Source organism: Dendropsophus ebraccatus, chromosome 4, assembly GCF_027789765.1.
Source record: "Dendropsophus ebraccatus isolate aDenEbr1 chromosome 4, aDenEbr1.pat, whole genome shotgun sequence".
In the NCBI taxonomy this organism is placed as follows: Eukaryota; Metazoa; Chordata; class Amphibia; order Anura; family Hylidae; genus Dendropsophus; species Dendropsophus ebraccatus.
The window spans coordinates 128,126,025-128,150,336 of NC_091457.1; the positions used below are offsets into that span (position 1 = coordinate 128,126,025).

The 24,312-nt window shown below is 42.7% G+C and overlaps 1 protein-coding gene across 5 annotated transcripts in view; it reads right to left on the bottom strand.

The window, feature by feature from the left end:
• The window catches only part of SLMAP (sarcolemma associated protein), a 90,676-nt gene that overhangs the window by 6,369 nt on the left and 59,995 nt on the right, over positions 1-24,312 (bottom strand). For 3 of the 5 annotated variants that reach the window (XM_069966988.1, XM_069966992.1, XM_069966989.1), the window contains 12 exons: positions 21,561-21,729; positions 21,426-21,476; positions 19,152-19,202; positions 9,601-9,660; positions 7,776-7,856; positions 4,937-4,993; positions 4,281-4,406; positions 3,043-3,117; positions 2,367-2,687; positions 1,665-1,782; positions 1,094-1,265; positions 549-683 (listed from right to left, as the gene is read on the bottom strand). In XM_069966988.1, the coding sequence (XP_069823089.1) occupies positions 549-683; positions 1,094-1,265; positions 1,665-1,782; positions 2,367-2,687; positions 3,043-3,117; positions 4,281-4,406; positions 4,937-4,993; positions 7,776-7,856; positions 9,601-9,660; positions 19,152-19,202; positions 21,426-21,476; positions 21,561-21,729 (1,416 nt within the window). The remainder of the gene's footprint in view (positions 1-548; positions 684-1,093; positions 1,266-1,664; positions 1,783-2,366; positions 2,688-3,042; positions 3,118-4,280; positions 4,407-4,936; positions 4,994-7,775; positions 7,857-9,600; positions 9,661-19,151; positions 19,203-21,425; positions 21,477-21,560; positions 21,730-24,312) is intronic. The other 2 variants (XM_069966990.1, XM_069966993.1) reach the window with 1 other exon arrangement.

The following is a 24,312-nucleotide window of genomic DNA, read 5'->3' on the forward strand; positions in this document are numbered from 1 at the left end:
AAAGTGACCATTGCAAATAGTCAGTCACAATATTCTGGTCTCCTTGACTTCTGAGCGCTCCAGCATTACTGACAGCATTGTGCAGTGTACACCAGCACAAAGCACTCCGCAGTGTCTCCACATGCATTGCACATCAGTCAGGTGCATCTTATAAAACATGCACATCTCAAAGTAAACAGGTACCAATTAAGTGCTATCTGCAAAAATGGGACTCATACATGTGGGAAGGCATACGCCTTCATGTGAGAATGAAAAATTTAAAATGAATCCACTACAGGCCGTTGGAAGACACTGCAGTAAAGTGTCATCTATGTATAGCTGTACTTAGACAAACTCCAGCTAGAAAAATTGACTAAATAATTGCTTAATCTCTGAAATAGATACCACATGATACATGAGACAAAATTAAGTAAAGTGCAATGGGCGATACGTGAAGTCACTTTCTTCCTGTGCTTTGTAAACAACAGTTACCTCATGGTCTGTAGCAGGTGTAAATATTAGCAGTCAGGAGTCTGGCATACATACAAGCGACAGGAGACACCACTTACATTATTCCCCTTCTCCTGCAGCAGCTTAAGGTTCTCTTTACATTGCTTCAGATCTTCAGCAATCACTTGCTTTTCTTGCTCTGTTTTTTCGAATGTCACTTTCAGCTCTGATAGTTTAGTTTGAGTGTTTTCATACTGGAAAGAGATGAAAATCAGAATCAGGTTACAGACACGGTCATCTCAGGATAGTGATTACAACGCACTTAATATGAGGAGGTCTGCTGACACATTTTCACACCAGGGTTAACCAGAGCAGGAACAGCAATGGGTTAAAGGGTTGTCACATTTATGAACATAAGGGGAGGGGGACACAGCCACTTTCTGGCAAAAATAGCGCAACTCCTGGTATGTGGTATTACATTTCAGCTCCATTCACTTCAATGGAAATCAGCTGCAAAACCCACAGCCAAACTAAGGACAAGAGAGGTGCTGTTTCTGAAAGAAGGCATCATTTAGAGGTGACTATATGATCTACTATAAATACTATGTCCTACATAAGTAGCTCGTATATAAGTAGGGTGAAGGAATGCGCTCATAAGACTTACTTCTTGCTGAACCGTGAGTACACGCTTTTCTGCCTCTTTAAGCTGAATTTTCAAGTTTTCCGCCTCTCGCTGACTTTGTTCTTTTATGGATCCCACCTGACTTTCAAGTACCTTCCGAGTACTCTCCAAGACACTGAGATCACTTGAGAGGTCCTGAGACTGTTTCTGAGAGCTGGAAATGGGTAGCAAGAAATTATCAAAAGGGCTAAAATAGATTTTGAATAGTTTCATCAGTGGTATAAACTCATTCGCGCTTGGTAATGAAACTAGTGATGGTCCATAGCAGGTGAGAATATTCCTGCATTATGTGGTGCTCATACCTGCTGAGCATTGGCCGATGCAGCATAAAGACGCCCGTCCACAGCTTATGTGTTGTATTGCTTATCACTTACTAGAGGGTTGAGCTGCAATACCACACACAAACTACAAACAGGTGCGGCGCTGTTTCTGGAAGAAAGCAGGTCCTCCTCATCACTATATGCCGCCATACAGCCAATTAGTATTTAGAAGTACTAGGACATAACTGTTTGTCAGCAACAAACCAGTAAAAAGTTTACAATTCCTTCCACACCTGCGAAGCTCCCGCTCAATCCTCTGGCACGCTTCTGTCAAAGCAGCATTCTCTTTCTGTAGGGAGGAGCATTCTGCCTCCAGAGAAGTCACACTCTTTCTGAGTACCTCCATTTCAGCTGGGAAATGAGAACATGAATGAAAAAAAATGAAAATTAAAAAAAAAACAAAAAACAAAAAAAAAACAACAGACAAACAAAACAAACAAACAACTTTTGATACAGAGACCACTGATCTCTAGAGGTGCCATGGAGAAGTGTGTGCTTCTCTAAGGGACAGTAGGGGTCTGAACATAAAACTTTAAATGTGCTTTTAGCACCTATGAAAAGTTTTTTGGGCGTGACAGTACCCATTTAAAGTGGCATAACAAGTTAATAAAAACTGCTTTGAATATGAAAGAGGTTTTCGGTAAACTATTATGATTTCAGCAGGTAAAAGCTGTTCTCTGTAAGATCAGTCCTGTTACATGACAGCAAAAAGTTCTGGAAAACTGTGAGTAACAGCTAACGTTTACTGGACAATTAAATAATATAAGAGATGAGCAGAACTGGAGCATGCTTGAGTCTGATTGTTTGGCATTTGAATACTGATGGCTGTATCCATGTTGTCCCGGACTACCTAGGGCTGCATCCAACTTCCTCAGCCACCGGTATTCAAATGCTGAATGACTTAATACACAGTATGTTGCCAGCACAGTACTGACCTTGCAATCTTGCTGCCTCAGACAGCTGCTGGTCCTCCCGATCCTTGCACTGGGCCTGGAAACTGGCCTGTAGACTGACAATTTCTGTTTCATACTGACTGGCTGTCTTACGCCAATGCTCAAGCTCAAACCGCACCTCCTGTAACTCTCCCTGCAGTTCTGCTATATCGCCTTCTCTTTCAGTAGCAACCTGTTCAGAGACGTGTTTCAGGATGGCGATCTCTTCCTGTGCATTCATCAGCTCTTCCCGAGTACTGGCAATCTCATTTTCTTTCTCTTCACGAAGGATTTCAATCTCCTCTTGTAGCCTGTGTAATTGAGCTGGGGAGGAAGAAAGACTCTCACACTACAGTGTATATACAGGAGGAACATACTGCTCAATCCTCCTGTCTTACCCTCCCAGATAACCCCCTACGGTAACAGAACGCTGCCAGAAGCAAACAAAATTGCTTACAAATCATTTTTATCTTATATTCCTAGGAATTGTGTCTATATATGACCTGTTTTGGAGCTCTGGTTGTGGTAATGTGTGTTTGTAATATGCCCAAATTCATCTACATTAGCTGAGATGCAGCAAAGGCGGCACTGCAATCTGCAGCGCTGTGTTGTGGCCAAAGCTGGCATAGCGGTTTAGCCTAAGATAGGTGTTCAACCTGAAAACTTTGGAGTCAAATACCTTGGAGAAGCTGAATCTGCTTGGTGGACTCTTCGGCCTGTTTTCTACTGGATTTACGCTCCTCTTCTAGAAGTGCTGCAAACAGAAAGACCAATGTAAGGCTCCACCAGTGCACGCGGAGGGAGAAATGAAAGCTAGCGGTATTATTCAGACTGCTGACTACTAATATATGTGATTTCATGGTGAAGAGCGGCCACCTGCAGGCTAAAATGGTTCTGTCTACATTTTACACACAGTAAGACAGTCTACGTATGTTTCCTGTAACAAAAGTATATTTGACTATTAAAGATGTTTCTGAAGCGGCCATTTCTGACTATAGTGGTAGCACAGTGAGAGGAAATGGAGCCCGTGCTTTTCTGATCAATAGGTCCCAGTGGTGAAACTGACCTAAATGGAACTGGCCATAATAAACAAACCAGCTGGCCTATCTGCCTGTACACATGAGCCAACAGGATCTTCTGGAAGCCAAATGGGCAGGTCTTGCCACTGAGAGTTCATGGCTCTGGAGGAAAACAGGGTGTAGGTGTACCCACCCCCACATGCTGAACTTATGATTTGCACTTCTTAGCTCTGAGCTGGCGTACATTTCTGAGGCTGCATCATAAGAAAACTCAGGTTCACCTAGATTAAACAAGAGCCATGCACTTCACAGTAAATCCTGTGCGACTGTGCACTCATGGAACTTTACCTAAAGGGATACTCCGGTGAAAAAATATGGTTTCAAATCAACTGATGTCAGAAAGTTATACAGATTAAAATTACTTTACCAGATGAAATTTACTTCTATTTAAAAATCTCATAGTCCACCGGTACTTATCAGTTGCTGTATGTCCTGCAGGAAGTGGTGTATTCTTTCTACTCTGGCGCAGTGCTCTCCGCTGCCACCTCTGTCCGTGACAGGAACTGTCCAGAGCAGGAAAGGTTTTCTACAGGGATTTGCTACTGCTCTGGGTAGTTCCTGTCAGAGGCAGGGGTGGCAGCAGAGAGCACTGTATCAGACTGGAAAGAATCCACCACCTCCTGCAGGACATACAGCAGCTGATAAGTACTGAAAGACTTGAGCTTTTAAACACAGAAGTAATATTCACCTCTGTATAGCTGTCTGACATCAGTTGATTTGAAACCATTGCCTCTAAGTATTAACCTGCAACCTCTGGCTCCATTTATGCTGCTTTACGATTATTATTTTTTTTTGCCTATAAAAGATACATACACTGGTCTCCAAAATAAAAACGTACCTTGAAGTTCTAAGCATTTCTGTTTGCTAGACTTAGCAAGATCCTGTGCCTCTGACAACTCTTTACGCAGCTGCTGCAGGTCCTGCTTTGCATCATTGGAGCCAGACTGTACATTATGCAGCTCATCTAGAACAGAAGTCATAGGTTACAAGCTTATCTATCCACAAAACCAAATAATAGCAGACAATGTGCGACATGGTAAGGATTACTCTACACATCATATCAGGAATATTTCAAATCACAGAAATAATCTTACGGCTATTATTATTCCCCAGCACCTTACCATTCTAATGATATATATATACACACACACACCATTAGAGAGATAGATAGGGGGTGCACACAGAGATGAATGAGCCAGTCACCAGCTACTCTGTGTGCAGATACAAAGAGCATGAAGCATAGGGGAACACTACAGCTGATCAATAATCTGAATATACTTCCTTATGTAAGGGCAGCATGATATAGCAGACATCCATAAGACAGCACAAGTGGTGTTATGCTATTTAGGTAGTAGGTGAAAGGATATAATGGTAATGGGTCTGACCCTTTATAAATCATTAAAGCGGAGACAGAATGATCAATGGTGGATGACACAGGGTTGGTAAAGGTGGCTGAGGGCTGGCAACTAAAACTCAATACGCATTTTTGCTTACCTTTTAATATAACTTTATTAAGTGGTTCATTTAGCTCTTGCTCATCCATTTGGCCGTCTGAGGGGAAGAAAAAAGAAAAATCTTCCATGAAATTATCTTTCAAACTTCTTTTTTATTTCCTTCCCCTTTAACAGTGTTCATGTATGGTGGCAAGTGTTCATGTATAATGTCACTACCTTAAGGAATTCAACAGTATATGCTGAATCTCCGAGACATTACATTGTTCCCTAGTCTTCTAGGGTCGAATTACAGAGTTAATATGTAATGCTACTAGTCCTGGTATAAGAGTGGAAGCACATGGAAATACAGGGTGGGCCCATATCAGGTTTCTGACTCTGAGCATCATGTATTACAGATCCCAGTTATGACGGGCAGCTCAACATACACAGACCCCTTTATTACTAGTGTCCGATGCATATAAAATCGTCCCCATTGTAGTAGTGGTACATTTTACAGACGCACAAGGGCAGCTTCTATACGCAGCAGCCGCACACACACTCTTCTATACGCAGCAGCCGCACACACACTCCTATACGCAGCAGCCGCACACACACACACACACACACACTCTTCTATACGCAGCAGCACACACGGACACTTCTATATGCAGCCGCACACACACTCTTCTATACGCCGCCACACACACACACTCTTCTATACGCAGCCACACACACACTCTTCTATATGCAGCCACACACACACACTTTTCTATACACAGCCACACACACACTCTTCTATACGCAGCCACACACACTCACTCTTCTATACGCAGCCGCACACACACACTCTTCTATACGCAGCCGCCGCACACACACACTCTTCTATACGCAGCCGCCGCACACACACACTCTTCTATACGCAGCCGCCGCACACACACACTCTTCTATACGCAGCCGCCGCACACACACACTCTTCTATACGCAGCCGCCGCACACACACACTCTTCTATACGCAGCCGCCGCACACACTCTTCTATACGCAGCCGCGGCACACACTCTTCTATACGCAGCCGCCGCACACACACACACACACACACACACACACACACACACACACACACACACTGTTCTATACGCAGCCGCACACACACACACTCTCTTCTATACGCAGCAGCCACACACACACACTCTTCTATACGCAGCTGCACACACACAAACTCTTCTTTACGCACACACACACTTCTATACGCAGCCGCACACACACACACACTCTTCTTTACGCACACACACACTCTTCTATACGCATCAGCCGCACACACACACTCTTCTATACGCAGCCGCACACTCTTCTATACGCAGCAGCCGCACACACACACACTCTTCTATACGCAGCAGCACACACACACACACTCTTCTATACGCAGAAGCCACACACACACACACACACACACACACTCTTCTATACGCAGAAGCAGCACACACACACACACACTCTTCTATACGCAGCAGCGCACACACACACTCTTCTATACGCAGCAGCGCGCGCACACACACACTCTTCTATACGCAGCAGCGCGCGCACACACACACTCTTCTATACGCAGCAGCGCACACACACACTCCTATACGCAGCAGCGCACACACACACACACTCTTCTATACGCAGCAGCGCACACACACACACTCTTCTATACGCAGCAGCCGCGCACACACACACACACACTCTTCTATACGCAGCAGCCGCGCACACACACACACTCTTCTATATGCAGCAGCGCACACACACACACACACACACTCTTCTATACGCATGTTATAACAAAGACCTCTGTAAATGAGTATTCACTGGTTGAAATATTAAGGGGGCAAAGCAGAAAAAAGACAAAATGGGTTAGCTTTCTTCATGCCAGTATGTCAAGTCTGACCCCTTCACTGTATATCCACGGTTGTGTGCATGGTTAGTTTCCAAACTGTTTTATACAAATAGTGTCTGATTTGCACATAAGGTCCAATCACAGCTTTGGTTGCTACGGATAAAATCAGACAACGTTCCTGTATTTAGATGTCGAGATGGTGGGTGCATGGCTGAGGACATTAGCCATGAATAGTTTTCTCCAGCAAGGTGCAAAGACCTTGTTGCACATAGTTGGCCGTCCATGGCCACAGCGAGATTGGCACGATGAATCGAGCAGCCGGGCAGCACAATCAATCACTGTATCGTTCATTCGACCACTTAATGTACTGCTATTGGTCATACATCCCCTGTTCACACAGGAAGACGTGCGTCTGATGGTAATAGATTTTGCACTGATCAGCTGAGAATCGTGCGTTCTCTCGCTACTTGGCTGATCATCACTTTTCGATATTTGCCCAACAAAGCAATTCTAGCAACTCTCCTGAACTATAATCAGCCTGTTTAAAAGGGCCTTTATAGAATGAAGAGGATGAAGAGGTCAGGGCAAAGAGCAGCAGCACGAAATGTTAACAAGCGGCAAGTCAAATCACTTTGTTCTCCCGCTCTGGACATGAACTGGAGGAGGAGCAGTGAAAATGTCAAAGATCACTGATCCAAAAGTCCCGGATTACATGGATTTCCTTAGGAAAGGTATTTTACAAAACTGTAAACTTTAGGATAACTACAGTTTGGGGAAAAAGAATTTCCCTGAAAACCCCTTTTAAGAACATGCGAACTTGCTTCATGACAAGTGGGGTGTGGGAAGAATGGAAACAGTGCAAATGAGAACGTTTCACCTATTCTCAGATGCGGTCTATAGAGCAGTTTTTTATTCATGTACTGAACCCTTGTGGTACAGAATTAAAATGCATCACTACAAGTAAGTTCGGAAAGGCAAGTCACGTCAATATCTCAGCTATACGATTACGACAATGTCAGCCATTACCTGTAGTGTCGTCGCTGCTTTTCTCCTTGCTAGGACTGAGTGTGTCAGATAAATCCGAATCTTTCACGTCTGCAGGGCTGCCTAGAATAGCGGAAATGAAATATACGAGAAGAATTAGCCAGAGGTAACGGTCAACAGTTAAGTCAGAGGGAATAAGTCAGTTAATGTCATACATGAACAGTAGCGATGGATAAAATCAAGGTCAAGTGATTTGCCAAGTAAGTGATGGTAAGGACAGATGAGCACTTTTACCCATTAGGTACCATGTTACCACATAACCCCATCCCACACTCAGCAGATGATCACAATGCTCAGTGCGGTCAGGGCCTGTACATACCCCTTACATATTATGGAGCATAGCTCATCCCATGGCACATAACTATTGGATGACACTAACAAGTGAAGAGGTGCGGACTATAGCTGTGATGTAATGTACCTATGCAGAGTCATCGGAAGCTTTTTTTCCTCTTATATTACACTTTCCTTTAAGCAGCTGCAGCAATCTCTTGATGTAGCGGAAATCCGCAATACACATTAGTAAACGGTATGCGCTCCCAATGACGAGAATATTCGTGTTCTAGGGAATTGGTGTGAGTGCTATCTTTTAGGTGGACTACAACATATTGGACAGATCACAGCTCCCTAAATACTGCTGGGGGTTACCATATATTTTGGATCCACGACCAAAAGACCAAATTGTCAAAAAGGCAACGAAAGAAATCAGGGTTCAGAGATATGTGCGCTATTGCCAACCAGCTCCGAGCTTATAACAATAGCACTTATCAGCTCTGCACACAGGCACATCCTGCACAGCCATGTACGGCCATTTAGGAATGAGATCGGGAAGGAGGGAGATATAGCCAGGGGCCACACCAACACTTCCATCAACGCCAACAACTCACACTGCCGCTGAGCAGCTTTACCCTTTGAGTGCTGGCAAAAACCTAGCAAAGCAGAGGCACACCGGCAATTCACCTAACACATGGGGCGTCCTGAAAATAGAACACACATGTTGTAATTGTATATGGATGTGTAGCAGCTGTAGGGTCTAGTGCCAGCCTCTGCACTATTGCTGCCAACTGTCCATACTGACCCAGCTTTACACTATCACTCTACAAGACATTACAGTATTATACATAAGATATGCAAAAAAATAACTATATAGCTATTAAAGACGCACATAAGATAAAAGGTTAAGTTTTACAGTATCTCACAGTCAACACGTATTACCTATCCATAGGATAAGAGTAATAAGTGTTAAGAGTCTGATCACTGGTAAATGTCTAATCACTGGAAGTCCGACCCTTGGGATCTCCTCTGATCACAAGACTGGGGGTCTGATTGAAAGATCAGTTAAGCATGTATACTGCTGTCCTATTCTAACAACGGACTATCAAAGAAAGCCGAGGCGACCAAGGGGGTGGGACCCCCAAGAGAGAGACACTTATCCTGAGTGTTGATTCTGTGATCACCCCAGGTACCAAGGTGCCCACCCTCAAATTCCTACCACAGCAACATAAGATAATCTGATCTTGTCTTAAATAACAGCTGTAAATCTGCAACCAATAGCTGTAAGACAGTCAGACTACAACACACAACTACTGTAAAGCACCGAGTGGTCTGCAACCTGTGGCTTCCAGGCAATGATGAAACTACAACTCCTAGCATGCCCTTACAGCAGCCGAGAGATGTAGTTTAAATCACAGCTGGAGAACAGCAGGTTGCCATCTATTGCTAGAAAACACTTTAAATCCGTCTGTGCATACCAGACAGGACGACACAGGTCCCTCCTTATGCATAGTCTATACCCTCTTCCTTACTGTACCTTTCAGATGCTGAGACTCTTGATCGGCTTTAGTCAGATGCTCCACTTCTATGAGTTTGTCTGTCAAACAGAGGAGAAGCTGGTGAGTGGGGATGAGTGAAGCAATGCACATGAACGTGGAGAACATTCCATGCCCTTATTTAAAGCAGGGACAGAGCCCACCCATTCACATGGGCTGGGGAGAGACCTGGCCACCACTGCACAAGCTGTCCGAATGATGAACAATCAAAAATCCTACTTTACGGGGCAAATATCCAACTGCGGTGATTTGTAAAATACATGCATCTATACATAATATTCACCATAGGGAATGAGACTGCTAGGGATGTAGATTGTGTGTTATGCACATAAAATCTAACTTTTTTTTCTCTTTTTTTGATAGGACTTATACTGAGATTATTTTCCAGACATGTTTCCTAACATACGCCGGCAACTTCTTCCAACTTTATACTGGAAAAAAAAAAAATTGGCTTCTAGTTACAGTGGATTAAACACAGTTCCATGAATGGTCAAAAAATGAAAGGCTGCTGAAATGGTAACATCTATAAGGGTCCATTCACACATACAGGATCTGCTGCAGATTTTATGACGTGCTCAATCTTCTAGTTGCACTGATATCTGCAGAAGAACTTGTGTGTGAGAATGGCCCCTAAGGAAAAGTCCATATAGTCCATACAGTAATGGAGATACTGTATGTAGTGCTGACAGGTGGTCCGCAGTCGGTGCTATTATACAGCCTGATGGTGACTGCCTGTGATAAGAGACCAGGATAAAGAGAACCATAAACCTGTACCATATCCCCATGCCCCGGCAGCACAGCGTCACCAGCTAAATAACGGACGTCGGGTTCCTGCATTGCCAAATCCTGTCAGGAAGAACCTGCTCATCCATTTAGTCAGTGACTCCAGCGGTGTCCCACCACAGTCACTAACTGGCTGAGTGGGTATTTCTCAGCCGGACTTGAAGTCGCGGGAGCGTCAGCTAAAGGAGACCAGTGGGGGTCTGGGACAAATGATACTGCACTAAGGGGGCATGGGGACAGGTAAGGGTCCATTTACACAGAAAGATTATCAGACAGATTATCTGCCAAAGATTTAAAGCCAAAGCCAGGAAAAGATTTGAAAAGAGGAGAAATATCAGGCTTTCCTTTATGACCTGAACTCTGTTTATAGTCTGTTCCTGGCTTTGGCTTCAAATCTTTGGCAGATAATCTGTCAGATAATCTTTCTGTGTAAATGGACCCCAAGTATTATTTATTTTGTCGGCCTGGGATTTCTAGATTTCCCCAGAGTTCTCCTTTAAGTAGTAAGGGTCACAGGGAATAAGAATAGTATGATGGTGTCTACAATCACTAAAATAAATATGTATACATCTAATCTCTTACACTTTCCCCTTGCTCAAACAGTAGCGATAAAGTAATCAATACTCGTATATTACTGAAATGGGAGGAGGTGGCGGAGCTGGGGGGGTCACTAATCCCCTGCTCTCTCTAGGGATTCCCTGACATCCAATACTCTGACATTACTTTCTTCTCTTTCCCATTCCCATACAGCCTTGCTTCCAAGAGGGCGACCTTTCATACCTTTCCAAACTCACTTACACTGCTTGCAACCTCACACCTGCTTTACTATGGTGCCATGGAGTGACGGCTCATGATGGGTGTTTGCTGGTCACTGTGCACACAGGCCAAATCTTGATGAATCATAGTGCACACACACATAGGCCAAAGGGCTTAGCAGGGACAGGAATAGACATGAGCTGTCCCTGCTGGAAGCATGAAGGGAATGACCAGGCTCATACAAGATAGAACTGTATATGTATTTGCTGGCAGGCAGGGAAGGAGTCTCAGTAGCTGCTGGAGAAATACTAAACTTTACTGTAATTTATCATTGTAACCAAAACACACATCAGCTTCCATTTTACCAGAGCGTATTAGGATATAAAGGCTGAGCCATGATGGGCAGAACCTGGCAGACTGATAGATATAGGTATAGCCTGAAGGTAACAGGGAGGCACTTGGGTTAGCATTTTAACTCTGTTTGTATATATTTTCATTACATAACGTGTTCCCAGAGTCGTAATAAAAAGCGTATAGACAGGTCAACCATAGGAGACCCAGGTACAGACCTAAACAACTGACTGTAGCGACATCAGAGTATTCTAAGACCCAACAACTCCATCATGCTTTGAGGGTACCCATGAATAGAGGCATTGCTGCTGCATCTATTCAGTACATAACACTTGCTACATACTGAAAAAAAAAAAAAGTGGTAAGAAATTGCTTCTGTTTGCTCAAGGTCCCCTGCTATATTCCATCCCACTCCCATATACTGTATAGTGATGGGGGGATGCCCAGAAAAGAGGGTGGAGCGGCTCCTGCACTCTGTTATGGTGTCCGGCATGTGTCTACTTGGCAGTTTAGAACCCAATTTGCAGCTTTTATTTTAACTAGACAAAAGCTTTCCAAACCTCAATCCCTATAGTGGCCCATCCCTAGCTTCTGTCCAATACAGGTCACATGCATTTATTTAGAGGATTATCTCACTTCCATGCACTGACTTGGCTTTTTATTTATACCCGTGGGCCCTCATCATCCATAAGGGCTCCTCTCTTTCAGTGCTATGAAATACTTACTCAATACTGTACAGAAGTAGGATATGACATGTTGAGAAAGCCAGCTAAGGAACCAACAATCTAGTTACAACAGCCTGACTTAACCTCCAAGTCAAGCTGTCAGAATGAAATATGACCACTGCAAATAGCCTTGGCAAATCCACAAATGAAAAGAGAGGTGTTCAATTTTCTGTGGAAAAATGCTGAATGCCGATCCAGCTGTGATTCCACAAAACACACTTTAGGGTCAGTTCACACTGAGGAATCAGTGCCAAAATTCAGAGTGCAATCTCCACTGCAGACATGTCAATTCTTTGAGTAGAGGCGCCCTATGCCTTGTGCTGAGGCAGGCGGAATTCTGAGCAGAGTCCGCGACGGGGACTCCACTCGGAATTTTGGCGCTGATTCCTCAGTGTGAACTGACCCTTAAAATGCACTAGAAAAGCTCTATGGGAAAAAATGAAAACGCAGTATCCACATGACTTTTTGCCAACCAGCTAACATCTGGTTGAAATATGCTTTTTTTTTTCACCCACAAATCGCCATACGCCAATTTTAGCATTTTAGTAGTGTTTTTTTTTTTTTTCCTCAAAAAAAAAAAAAAAGCCTAGTCTGAGCCCTGCCTAAATCTTTACTTCAGGAGAACATAGCGGAGAATTTCTGTACACAGCCGATAGAGACAGGCAGTATGGCTGCTTTCACACATCAGTAAATTTGCAGACCTTACGGTCAGTGAATTACATGTAATGGATTCTTTCCCCACCCGGCATGATGTATTAATATACAGCGGGGAAGTCTTTAAAGCGTTGCGGCACTGTCAGGCAGCTCTGTCATTACAGTGCCGCGGCACTTCAAAGACTTTCCCCGCTGCCGGCATGATATTTATACATCATGCCAGATGGGGCAAGAATCCATTGCATGCAATTTACCGTCCATTAGGTCCACAAATCTACGGCCGTGTGAATGCAGCCTATGAGCTAGAGCGAGTTTTATCACTGTATGGAGTCTACTATATCACTACTCTCCTGGTCTCTCATTGGGAAGACATCTAATCTTAAGCAGAACTTAAATAGTCAGTGCATTAGAGGACAGAGTCTGGTGGTGGAGGGGATCCTTGCTTCGATCAGCGAGATAGATGCCCGTTTGCAGTGCCTTTACACAGCACAGTAATAGAGTGTCCAGGCCGCATGTGGCCATGGAAACTGACAGCACAGATGTGCATATATAGGTGCTGTCAGTTTCCATATCACAGTGCAGTAGGTATGTGTGCATTGCTGTGTGATCTTAAAGGTAGCTTCACATGTACCGTATCGTTGCGTATTTAACGCTGCGTTTTTATCGCTGCGTGTTTGGTGCGATTTTTACATGCATGTAAAAATCGCACCAAACACGCAGCGATAAAAACGCAGCGATACAGTACGTGTGAAGGCACCCTAAAACTGATATATATGCATATCTGTGCTGTCACTTTCCATGGCTGCATGAAAGATACAAGGATCGTTCGTGCAGCCCGGCCACTCGATTACTATGCCGTGTGAAGGCATTTGCTGATCAGCACTCGCGTGCGTCCTTGCACGGCTGCATGTCAAGCTGTGTAAAAGGACTCTTACGTAGGAAGATGTGCAACTGATAGCGATAAATTTTAAAGCAGTCCAAAAGACTCAACCAGCCGAGGATCGGGCGTTTTGAGCAGATTGTGGTCACTTTTGTAACAAATATTGTCCGAAGGTGTATAATGAGGTAATTTACTAATGTATGTTCATATGAACAGATGACAGATCACACGGCTACAGGTACATGGTCCTGGGAGCACAGAGGCTTCCCTATAAGCTGTGAGTTGTCTCGGCATCACATATGTTGGCAGCCTTGTATATAGCGCACAACATGTATGGAGGAAGCTGCATGTCTGGCTCAATTTTTCAGCTAAGCCAACCCCCTTATCTATAACTTCTAAACAGCAATACTTTACATTTTCATGTTTCTTTTGGTGTTGGACAACCCCTTTACATCATTAACATTACAGAATGTCTGGTTGTTAAAGATCTTGACAATTCTACTACGTTGTGTTAGTGAAACGTCTCCAATGCCTGCCCCTAGAGATCTGTACAGCTCCACCTGCGTGGTGCTCCGGCAGGAAATGCAGTCACCGGAGCCAAGTAATGGCAGCAGCTGCCCCATTATTGTTTCTATATTAAGCTGTGTGGTTACAGACCTGGTGCCAGAGAGGCCTGACCTTTCCAGAAGACACAATCTGCAGCATACAGCAAATGACACGTCATTATAATCCAGACCTCAATGCATGGAGGACAGGAAATCTTTACACTGAAGAATACGGAATACAATGTCAACTAGCAACAAGTAAAACAAAGGGGTTTAGCTGGATTTATTCTGCAGACTATTATCATTCTTCACTGGCTCAGATCAGAGCTTACAAATCTGGATGAAATCCAAAGCGAAATTACTTTCTTTATAGTGCATATCTTACCATGACATAAGCAGCATTAATATAATAGGCTTGTTGCTACTGTGCATGCTGGGAGATGACCAGGTGAGCTGGAGGGCAGGGCCTCTCAGGCTGTGTTCACACATTTGCAGTTTTGAAGTATTTCTTGTTTTTTGCAATCAGAACCCAATTGAGTATGTGCTCTCTGCAGTTTGGGCTAATTTAAGTGTAGACTTTGCCATGTGATCAGCATTACCAGGCTTCATCAGATCACTTATGGCAAGAAAAACAGCTGTGATAAAGCCTGGTAATGCTGATCACATAACTGCAGAGAGCACATAAATCGAATGGGTTCTGAAATACAATAAAACTCGAAATGAGGGAACACAGTCTTAACCTAACTTTGTTTTCACCATGCTTGTCTTTTTCAGAAGAGTTGTGTGTACATACATTTTCAGTGCCAAGTCTTATAAAACAAATGCAACATTTTTAAAACGGCACAAAGCCCCTCCAGTCAGGATCACTCTTACTCAGAGGGATCAAGTGAATGGAAATGGGGCAAATGCAAAAAAGTGCCATTTTAATGGATAAAATGGTGCAGGCACTCCTCTGTTCCAAATGCATGATGGTGCATGCCCCATTTTAACACATTTGGTGCAGGTAAAAAGTTCCCCAAAAAGACAGAAGGCACAATATAGACCACTTTCCATCTAGAACAATTTACTTAAATTCCCCCCTCTGTTTTTAAAGGGGTTATCTGGGATTACAAAAAAGTTACTTTATTGCAAAAAAGCACCACCCCTGTCCCCAGGTCGTGTGTGTTACATTTCAATTCCATTTACTTTAATGGAACGGAGCTCAAAAACCCACACCCAAGCTGAGGATAAGAGTGGTGCTGTATCTGGAAGTTTTACTAAGCCTGAATAACTTTTTGGCTGGGGCTACACATCAATTCCTGGTCATGCAGCAAGGAATCACCACACCGCACAGACTGTTGCACAATTTATTGGGGTGTGTACTGTGACCCTGCTATCACAGAAAATCCATCCTGGTCACATGACCAGGAATCACTGTGTCCTTAGCCTGAAACATTCTTCTGTGAAGTTTTCTGATGTGGTGGTGAACCAACAACTTCTGGAAACACCTAGGGGGAGATTTATCAAACATGGTGTAAAGTGAAACTGGCTTAGTTCCCCTAGCACCCAGATTCCACTTCATTCCTCACAGACTCTTTGGAAAATGAAAGGTGGAGTCTGATTGGTTGCTGGGGGCAACTGAGCCAGTTTCACTTTACACCATGTTTGATAAATCTCCCCCCTAGACTTTAAAATTGGCACTCCCCACATGGAAATACTGAACATATAACCCCAACAGCATCCTGGCTATGTATGTTAGGTCCAAACAGAATTTTTATTATAATTATATATATATATATATATTTTATATATATATATATATATATTATATATATATATATATATATATATATATATATATATATAGGTATATACTGATCAGCATGTGCAACCGCTCGATGGAGTCCAGTGGCTGATATGTATATACTTTTTTCATAGTAAGTCTTAAAATGCCTACTTTCCATGTGAGGAGCGCCAATTTAATGGTCCAAATTTACCCACAGCACCAATTAGGCAGGACCAGCGGCAGCAAAACAACAGTAAGTGCAAGCTATTAACCTGTCTTTCCTATTCTAACATTTAAGAGTTTAAGAGAGACACTGTAGCGAAAAATTAAGAAACTAAAATCAGCAGGGGTTGTGATCGCAAGCTGTTTTGCAATATTTCTTTTTAAAGTTTTCTATGTTTAAATCAATATTATACATATGGCCACTAGGTGTCTCCCTTTACCGCACATGTGCTACACATCCACATTCAGTAGCAGAGAATCCTGGTTGTGCTTGCATTGTATGGTCAGCTCTCCAGTCACAGCACAAAAACCACTGTAACCACACAGTTACATTATACTGACTGAATTATTGCATAACAAAGAGCATTGTTTCAGTTGATCTACAACCTGCATGCGAATGTGAATGTACTATCGGGTATATATATTTTTTTTAAATGATCCGAATGGTGCAGGGATTCTGGTGGCAAGGTCCTTTTTAATATTGGTAACAATATAACATTGATTAAAACAGAAAACTGCTAAACTGTTTGTGATCGCAACAGCTGTTGATTTGGAACAAGTGCACAGTGCACATTTTTTTTTCCTAATGTTTTTGGATTACCATGTGGGGCCACCAGTCTGGACCAGTCATGAAGCGGCAACTGGATTGTATCACTTAGGCTGCATTCAGTAGCATCAGATTTTTTTTTTGGACTGTACTACTGTACTAACCTGGAATTTTTGATATTATTATTTTTTAATATTATTATTTTTGAAGTCGCTATTGCACTTATGCAGATCAGCAAGTGGTGTGCGTCACCATGATTGACAAAGAGTGTGATGGGTATCAGTGGGTGTACTTCTCTTCTTTTCTCCTAGTGACACGTTCCTGATATTATAGCTCCTTTGGGAGCACCATGGGGGCACACTCCTCCAGCTACTGACTGCACGGAAAGGGAAATTATGGGGATACAGAACATTTCCACATCGCAGCATTAACATTCTCAGACAAGATATGTGACCATAGCTTAAAAGCCAATGCAACCAATAATCCAAGAATAATATTCTTTGCACAGTTGCCCTCTGCAATCTGTTCTCTAGTATTTGGATTAGAAATCTCCACCATGTATAGATTTACAGCAGCAGCTGAGGAGACGGTTCATGCCGGGACACAAGGATCTCACTGCAGATCTTTTCATCTGAGAAGAGGTAATTCAGTATTTAGTCCACGACCTAAAAGCTATCTTATCGCCCATCAGCGAACCATCATCTAAACTATCCTGCAGTATACGGAGAGCTGAAAGGAGGAACAACGACATAAGGAATACAAGACTTTCAATGTGTGCCGAAGCTACGACTCCTGTTATACAGCACTGACCGCAGATGTTCGTTCTGTAAAAACATGACTTCCTAATTCTGTATACATTCACTGGGCATGCTATGATCACTTATGCAAATGTATTATGAGTAGAGGCCAAGCTATAAACCGAAAGGATGGATGAGGAGCTATTACATTTCTCTCAGGTTAACACCATGCGCTTGGACTACGATCAGAGAAGCCCTGCCAAGAATCAATACACAACAGGAACAATCTGCTTCTACTGACAGATATCTGGGCACCCAAGCATACCCATTGTGCACAATACGGGGTATGCCTGGGCCCTGCTCAATTTCCATAAAGGAATTATTACCTGGGCTTCATAAATTGATGGACTATGTCTAATATAGGTTGGGTCCAAATCATAGACTCTAACGCTTTATACGCTACTAGATTTATGAGACGCATGTCTTTTGAGAAATCCTAAGTGTTTGAGGTGGACATGGATACCTTACACTAGGCTGAAGGCCTAAAATATAATAAATGTTACACACAGGGAGGACATGCCTTCCCTCGTGCAATGCTACATCCCCTCCCTGTTCACTTGGCAAGTGTGGGTGTTGCACAATTTTTGTAGAGAGAAAATGTGATGTGAACCCCCCTGCTACTACCAATCAGATGCTTCCCTGTTCCCTCGGCTCCAATAATGTCATGTCAGCAGAACTCGGGACCACTGCAGCAGGGGATAACTTCAGCGGTGTGGACATAAACTGAAACCGGAGAGGGACATTGGACACATCAGCATGAAAGTAGCAGACCGTTAATTTCCCCTTTAGGGTACGTTCACACTTACCGGATCCGCAACGGATTTTCTGCAGCAGATCCGCAGCAGATTTCATTTAATTAACTGAACACAACATCATATCTGCTGCGGATCCTGTAGGTGTGAACGCACCCTTAAAGTGATTCTGTCATATAAAAAGAAAACAAAACCTCCATAACGTCTAGATATACCTGGGTGATCAGTGCACTTTAATTCCTAGCTCTCCACTTAGAATGACTGACTGCAGAAGTTGGGCTCTATAGACTTGTACCAAGCTGGGTAGTGAAGTGCGCTGCCGTAAGCATCACCCGGCTATATCTAGATACTGGTAAGGGTCTTAGCACTGAGCTGCCGACTGGTCAAAATTTCTGACAAGTTAAATATTTCAAATGCCAGTAACTCTTTAATGATGTCCACTCTATATACATTTGCAGAACAGTCCAAATCCATCTATTATTCCTTATCACTATCCTGAGAAGGGCAGACCTTCAATAATATGGGAAAAACTGATAAGATGCAGCATATACAACATATACATTTCTTTATCATCACCATAGCACACTATGAAATGCCAATGGGAAGACACATGTAAACCACGTCCAAGAAAAGCAACACCAAATCATGTGGAGGTGAGCGAGTGGCAGATGGTGGCACTATGAATGAATACAGCATTCATGACATGTTAGAATGAAGCATTCATGAACGTGCGGCTAGGAGACTGGGACACATACCTTTATCTGCATTGCCGTTGATTTTAGGTTTGAAGTCATCGACTTGTATGCCTGTGATCACAAAAGATTGTTATTGCTGTAATCTACAAAATGTACAAACTGTTCTGCTAATCCCAGTTCAGATTAAATCATAAAGATCAAGTGCAACTCAAATCGTACACAACAGTCCCCTCTGCTGGAATAAATGGAGTACTGCATTGTATATACCACCAAAGTAGCGGTCACTCTCCAATGTAGTGCCAAGTGGCAGAAAAGAATACGTACATACGTATGTATGTGTTATAGCGCATAATACACACACACACACACATTTATATATATATATATATATATATATATATATATATATATATAAAAACAACATTATATAAACATGTATTACAGCAATAAATATGTGTTAGTCACTAAAGCCATCACAGGTGGTAAATAACTGATTTCATCTGCATTTAAAAAAAAAAAAAAATTCTAAGAAGCCGTATATAGACATAAAAGAGTATGGTTCAGTTGTATGGGCACCCACATAGTACTAGAGGACTGGTGAACGTAGTATCAATGGGGAGAGTAGAAGCTGAGCATGTCGGAAGTTATGTACAAGCACTTTAACCCCATTGTAATGTACATGCATTACGCATAGATAGAAATATCATTCACTTGGTAAACATTGTATTTTACAGTCCAGCTTAACAGCACAGAGCTGTACTCATAATTCTGCTGGTTGTTTTTAGAAACTCTCAGGAAACTTGTGAATAGAGTCCCCATATGCTGAAGCCCTACTATGGTTACTATTGGATCTTTATGGAACAAGTGCATTGAGAATCTAAGTAATGCTCCCCTCTCAGAGATGAAAGAGTACAATAAATTAGGGTCACTAAAGAGGTGTTCAATTTTTTTTTTTTTTACTTGCCCAAAATATAAACATACTTGCAACATCAGGCTATGTTCACACAACGTATCTTTTGCATAAATGACGGCTGTTGTTGTAATTTGCAACAACGGCAGTGATTAATGCAAAAAATATATTGTATTTAAATTAATGGATTCCTGGACAGAGTGTATACACATTGTATACGCTCCGGCCGGGATCCCTAGCCATTGCACGAAAAAATGACATATCAGTTTTGTGCAGCCGCTATTCATTGAATAGCGGCCGCACAAGCCTGACAAGATACACAGTGGAGTGTGCGGCTCCGGTCACACTCTCCATTGTGTTCAATGGTGAATCGGGATGCAGGCGCACACAGATGCGCCTGCATCCCAACTAATAGAATTGAAGTTTATCTTCACGACTCCAGCCATTCTGTGACACAGCTGGGTCACAGAACAGCCGGTGTCATACATAGTGTGAACCCGGCCTCAAAGGGGAACCAAGCAAGAGATATAGGTTTATATAGCTGAACATCTGTGCCAATACAGATTCCTGCTCTCAGTGCTAACATAGGGTGCGTTCACACTGTGTAAAACAAGCAGACGCCTGTCTGCCTCAGTGTGTCAAAGAGATGCCTCATGCACCTACGCTCTAATTGACATGTCAATTCTTTGAGCGGAGGCGCGCAAGGCATCCTATTGACACACTGAGGCAGGCGGGATTCCATGGCAGAGCCCTCCTGTTGTACTCAGTGTGAACATACCCATATACTGTTTTTGATCAGTTTGTCCAGGCCAGCTATAAGGGTAAAAATGTACTTTTATTAGGTCCTGTGCCATATGAAAATTATCTTGATCTGGGCATTGGGTGGGGTCTTGGTCTTGCAAGTAGTCCCGGCTGGTGTGTAGTAATCCACTGTAATCGCGCTTCTCTAGGCATTATTCACAGTGCTGTTGCTTCCTGCATCACAGAGAGGCTAGCCCATAGATTAGTCTCAGCGCCAACTACACTAAACTTCAGAATTTTTTTCCTAACTCCCCACCAGTAATACAAGGTTATGGAAGTATTGCATAGCCAATGTGCTAGCTAATGTGTAAGCGGTTGCTTACAAAGTGTATTAACCCCTTCACGTCATATATGCTCTTACTGCACATACACCGTGCAGTAGGAATGTATATATACGTTCCTGACGTAAGAGGGGTTTGATTGTGTGCGGGACTGCTGCAGTGAGAGTGGTCCAGCACACATCAGTGTCCCAGGAGCCCAGCATAATGACAAGCAGCTGCTTGTCATTAGCTCCTTAAACGCTGCAACCTATAGCGATCTACTAAACAAGTTTTACCAAATTTTTATGGGGGAAAAAAAAACTGATTTTCTCCAATGTGATCCTAACTACGTGCGGCACTTACCCATGGTGCTGTGCTCCTTAAGTGTTTTCTCCTGTAGATTCTCTAATCGTACTGCAAGCAGAATTCCAAAAATAAAAAAAAATGGCAAACAAAAAAAAAAAAGAAGAAAGCAGCAAGTGCGGAGGGAGGACTCACCTTGTAAGGCATTAAGACGCTCGTTGGTGAAGTCGTTGTCTGCTTGCAAGGCCTCAATTTTTGCTTGTAATTCCTGTTCCTTCTCCTCCATTTCCTCAATCTTGTGTTGTAATTCCTTCTTCTCGGCTAGGCCCTTCTGTTGTATTTCCTCTTGTCGGCCTTCAGCTGCCTTTAATGACAGAGTATATACTGTGAATAACTACATGTACCAGGCCTATGTTCACACGGACATTCATTGCATAATCTATATGCAGACATGGGATAACACAAGCAAGGCGTAAGAGTCCGTCTGGCATCATATTGCTGGCATCCTTTCTTGTATAACAAAGGGGGATATTAATGCATGGCCTACAAAATGGCATGTGTCACTGTTACAGCCTTCTGTCAACTGTATATAACAGAGAGAAAATAAATATTATATATATATATATATAGCCCCCAATAAGTATTCTATGCTAGTGATGGGACATATTTTAGTTCTGTCCATTTGAATTAGTAACTCCATTTTTCAGTATATCCAAATACAGGAAATTAATACTAGCCTACAGGTATCCAGAGAGGAGACCCTTCCCATACCAGACTAAATCATTCCCTGTGCCATATGCTACCCTCCTAATATCTTACAACATAGAAAGGAAGTCAGTGACTTGGAGGCAAATTGGGTGGTCTCCGGCCCATAGCTCAAATTTAGGTGACAGTTCAGAACTCAAGACATGACACATGGCATTGACAGTATAAGGTTACTCTCCCTAAATCTTTCCTCCCAGGTGTTCAGAGCTGTGACATCCAATTGGCCTTATGACATGTTAATAACTTATATAGAAGGCTACATGCTGCCTACAGCTAAGAGGCTACTAGAGGAAGCTTTTATCTATGGGTTAAAATGGATAAAAGAATACAGAGAACAGACTTTCTGTTTTCAGGCAGTGAAATGTGACCTTTCTACATCCCATATGGTGCATGAGTAATACTAAACCCCTACAACACCCCCTTGCTCTCGGTACACCTGCTCCCCCCATTTATAGATGGGATCACACTCATCGCTGCTTCTCTTATATAAGAAATTATCATTCATGTCACCAATTTACAAGTGCTTTATCCGTTTTGGATTTTAATCTCCCATAAATACAACGGAATGCAATAAATTGTCACATACACACATACAATACATTGTCATACACAAACACTACAATACACAAACATGCACACACACTACAATACACTGTCACACACACTACAATACATTGTCATACACTGTCTCACACACACACACACACAATACACTGACACATACACACACACACAAACACACACACTACATTGTCATGCACTGTAACACACAATACACTGACATTCTCGGTTCAAACCCTTAGTGCCCAATGATTCAGTAACGGTGTTGGAAATATAGAAATTAATAAGAAGTTAAGATTTTTTTTTTTCTCAATCTCACATTACTCTCCTGACACCTTTTAAGTAAACCACTTGGTACTTTTCTGTAGGCCTACAAGATACCCTGGATCTGCTATGGATCACTTAATCAGTATTGTAGGACCACCAATCCATACTTGTTCTCCCCCCCCCCCCCCCATTTATTTCATTCCTTGTGTATGACACTGCCTGTTCCTGGCTCGTTGGAAGCTATAGGACACGTTTTTACTTGCTCAGTTTTATTTTATTGGGTGCTGGACCACCCGCTTCTTCTCCTGCTTATGTCACGTTTCTATACTGATTCTCTTAAAAAATATTTTTCTTTTGTGTAAAAATCATATATTCTCTATAGATCTTTATTAAAAATTGCTTTGTAGTTCTCCTACTACTTGGTGTGAGCTCTGCTTTCCATCTACACAGCTTGAGTGATTCTTGGATCTGCGTTCTGCCCTATCTACACCTTGTGTACACAACGCCGTCCAAGGATTCCCTCACCTTGAGCTAGTGGTGTGTAACCCCTCACCACTCCCGCTATCTCTAAAATGGAGAAAGTGTAAAGTCGCCCTGACAGATTTATCTTATCTAAACAGTAGGAGATTTCGAATGAACCCTTTTTGAGAGAGTTGCTTCATTCTGCATTCAGGGGGAAAAAGAAACTACCTATAAAAAAGGTGTCTATAGTCTTTAAATGGGCACGGTCACTAAAAGTAACTTTTGATATGTCAGACATGTCAAAAGTTATTGATCACAGCGGATCTCCCTGCTGACACTCACTGTGTTCAAGAGATATAGCCAGAGAAAGATCACGACAGTGTGACCCACTTACCGGACGACAGCTCAGAAAGTTAAAGGTTCCTGCTGGCCGGGGATTGCCGCGATCTCTCCCGGCTATATCTTCTGATCAGAGCAGCTGTCAGCAACGAGACTTGCTCTGATCAATAATTTTTGACATGTCTGATGATATTTTTAGCGACAGGTTGGCTTGGAACTAAAGGTCAGCCACTGAATATCAATGATAGATTACCCTAGATGCGTCAAAAATGTATCATTTCCTAGTATACTTTTTCAAAGGCTGTAGCAGACTTTATCGAAAATTCCTGTATAGCCACATCTGTAACCAATATGAACAAAATATACTACTAGTTTTTATTAAAAATGCCAGCAGCACTCTGAACATTACACCACATAGGATTAATGGGTCCCCAAAATGTAACGGTCAGAGTCACACTGTATGATATATAGGCCCCTGCTCTCCCTGCCTTATTGGTGCAGACCCCTGACGTCTGTTATCCCAAGTCACCAGCACATGAGGGTAGGGCAGTGC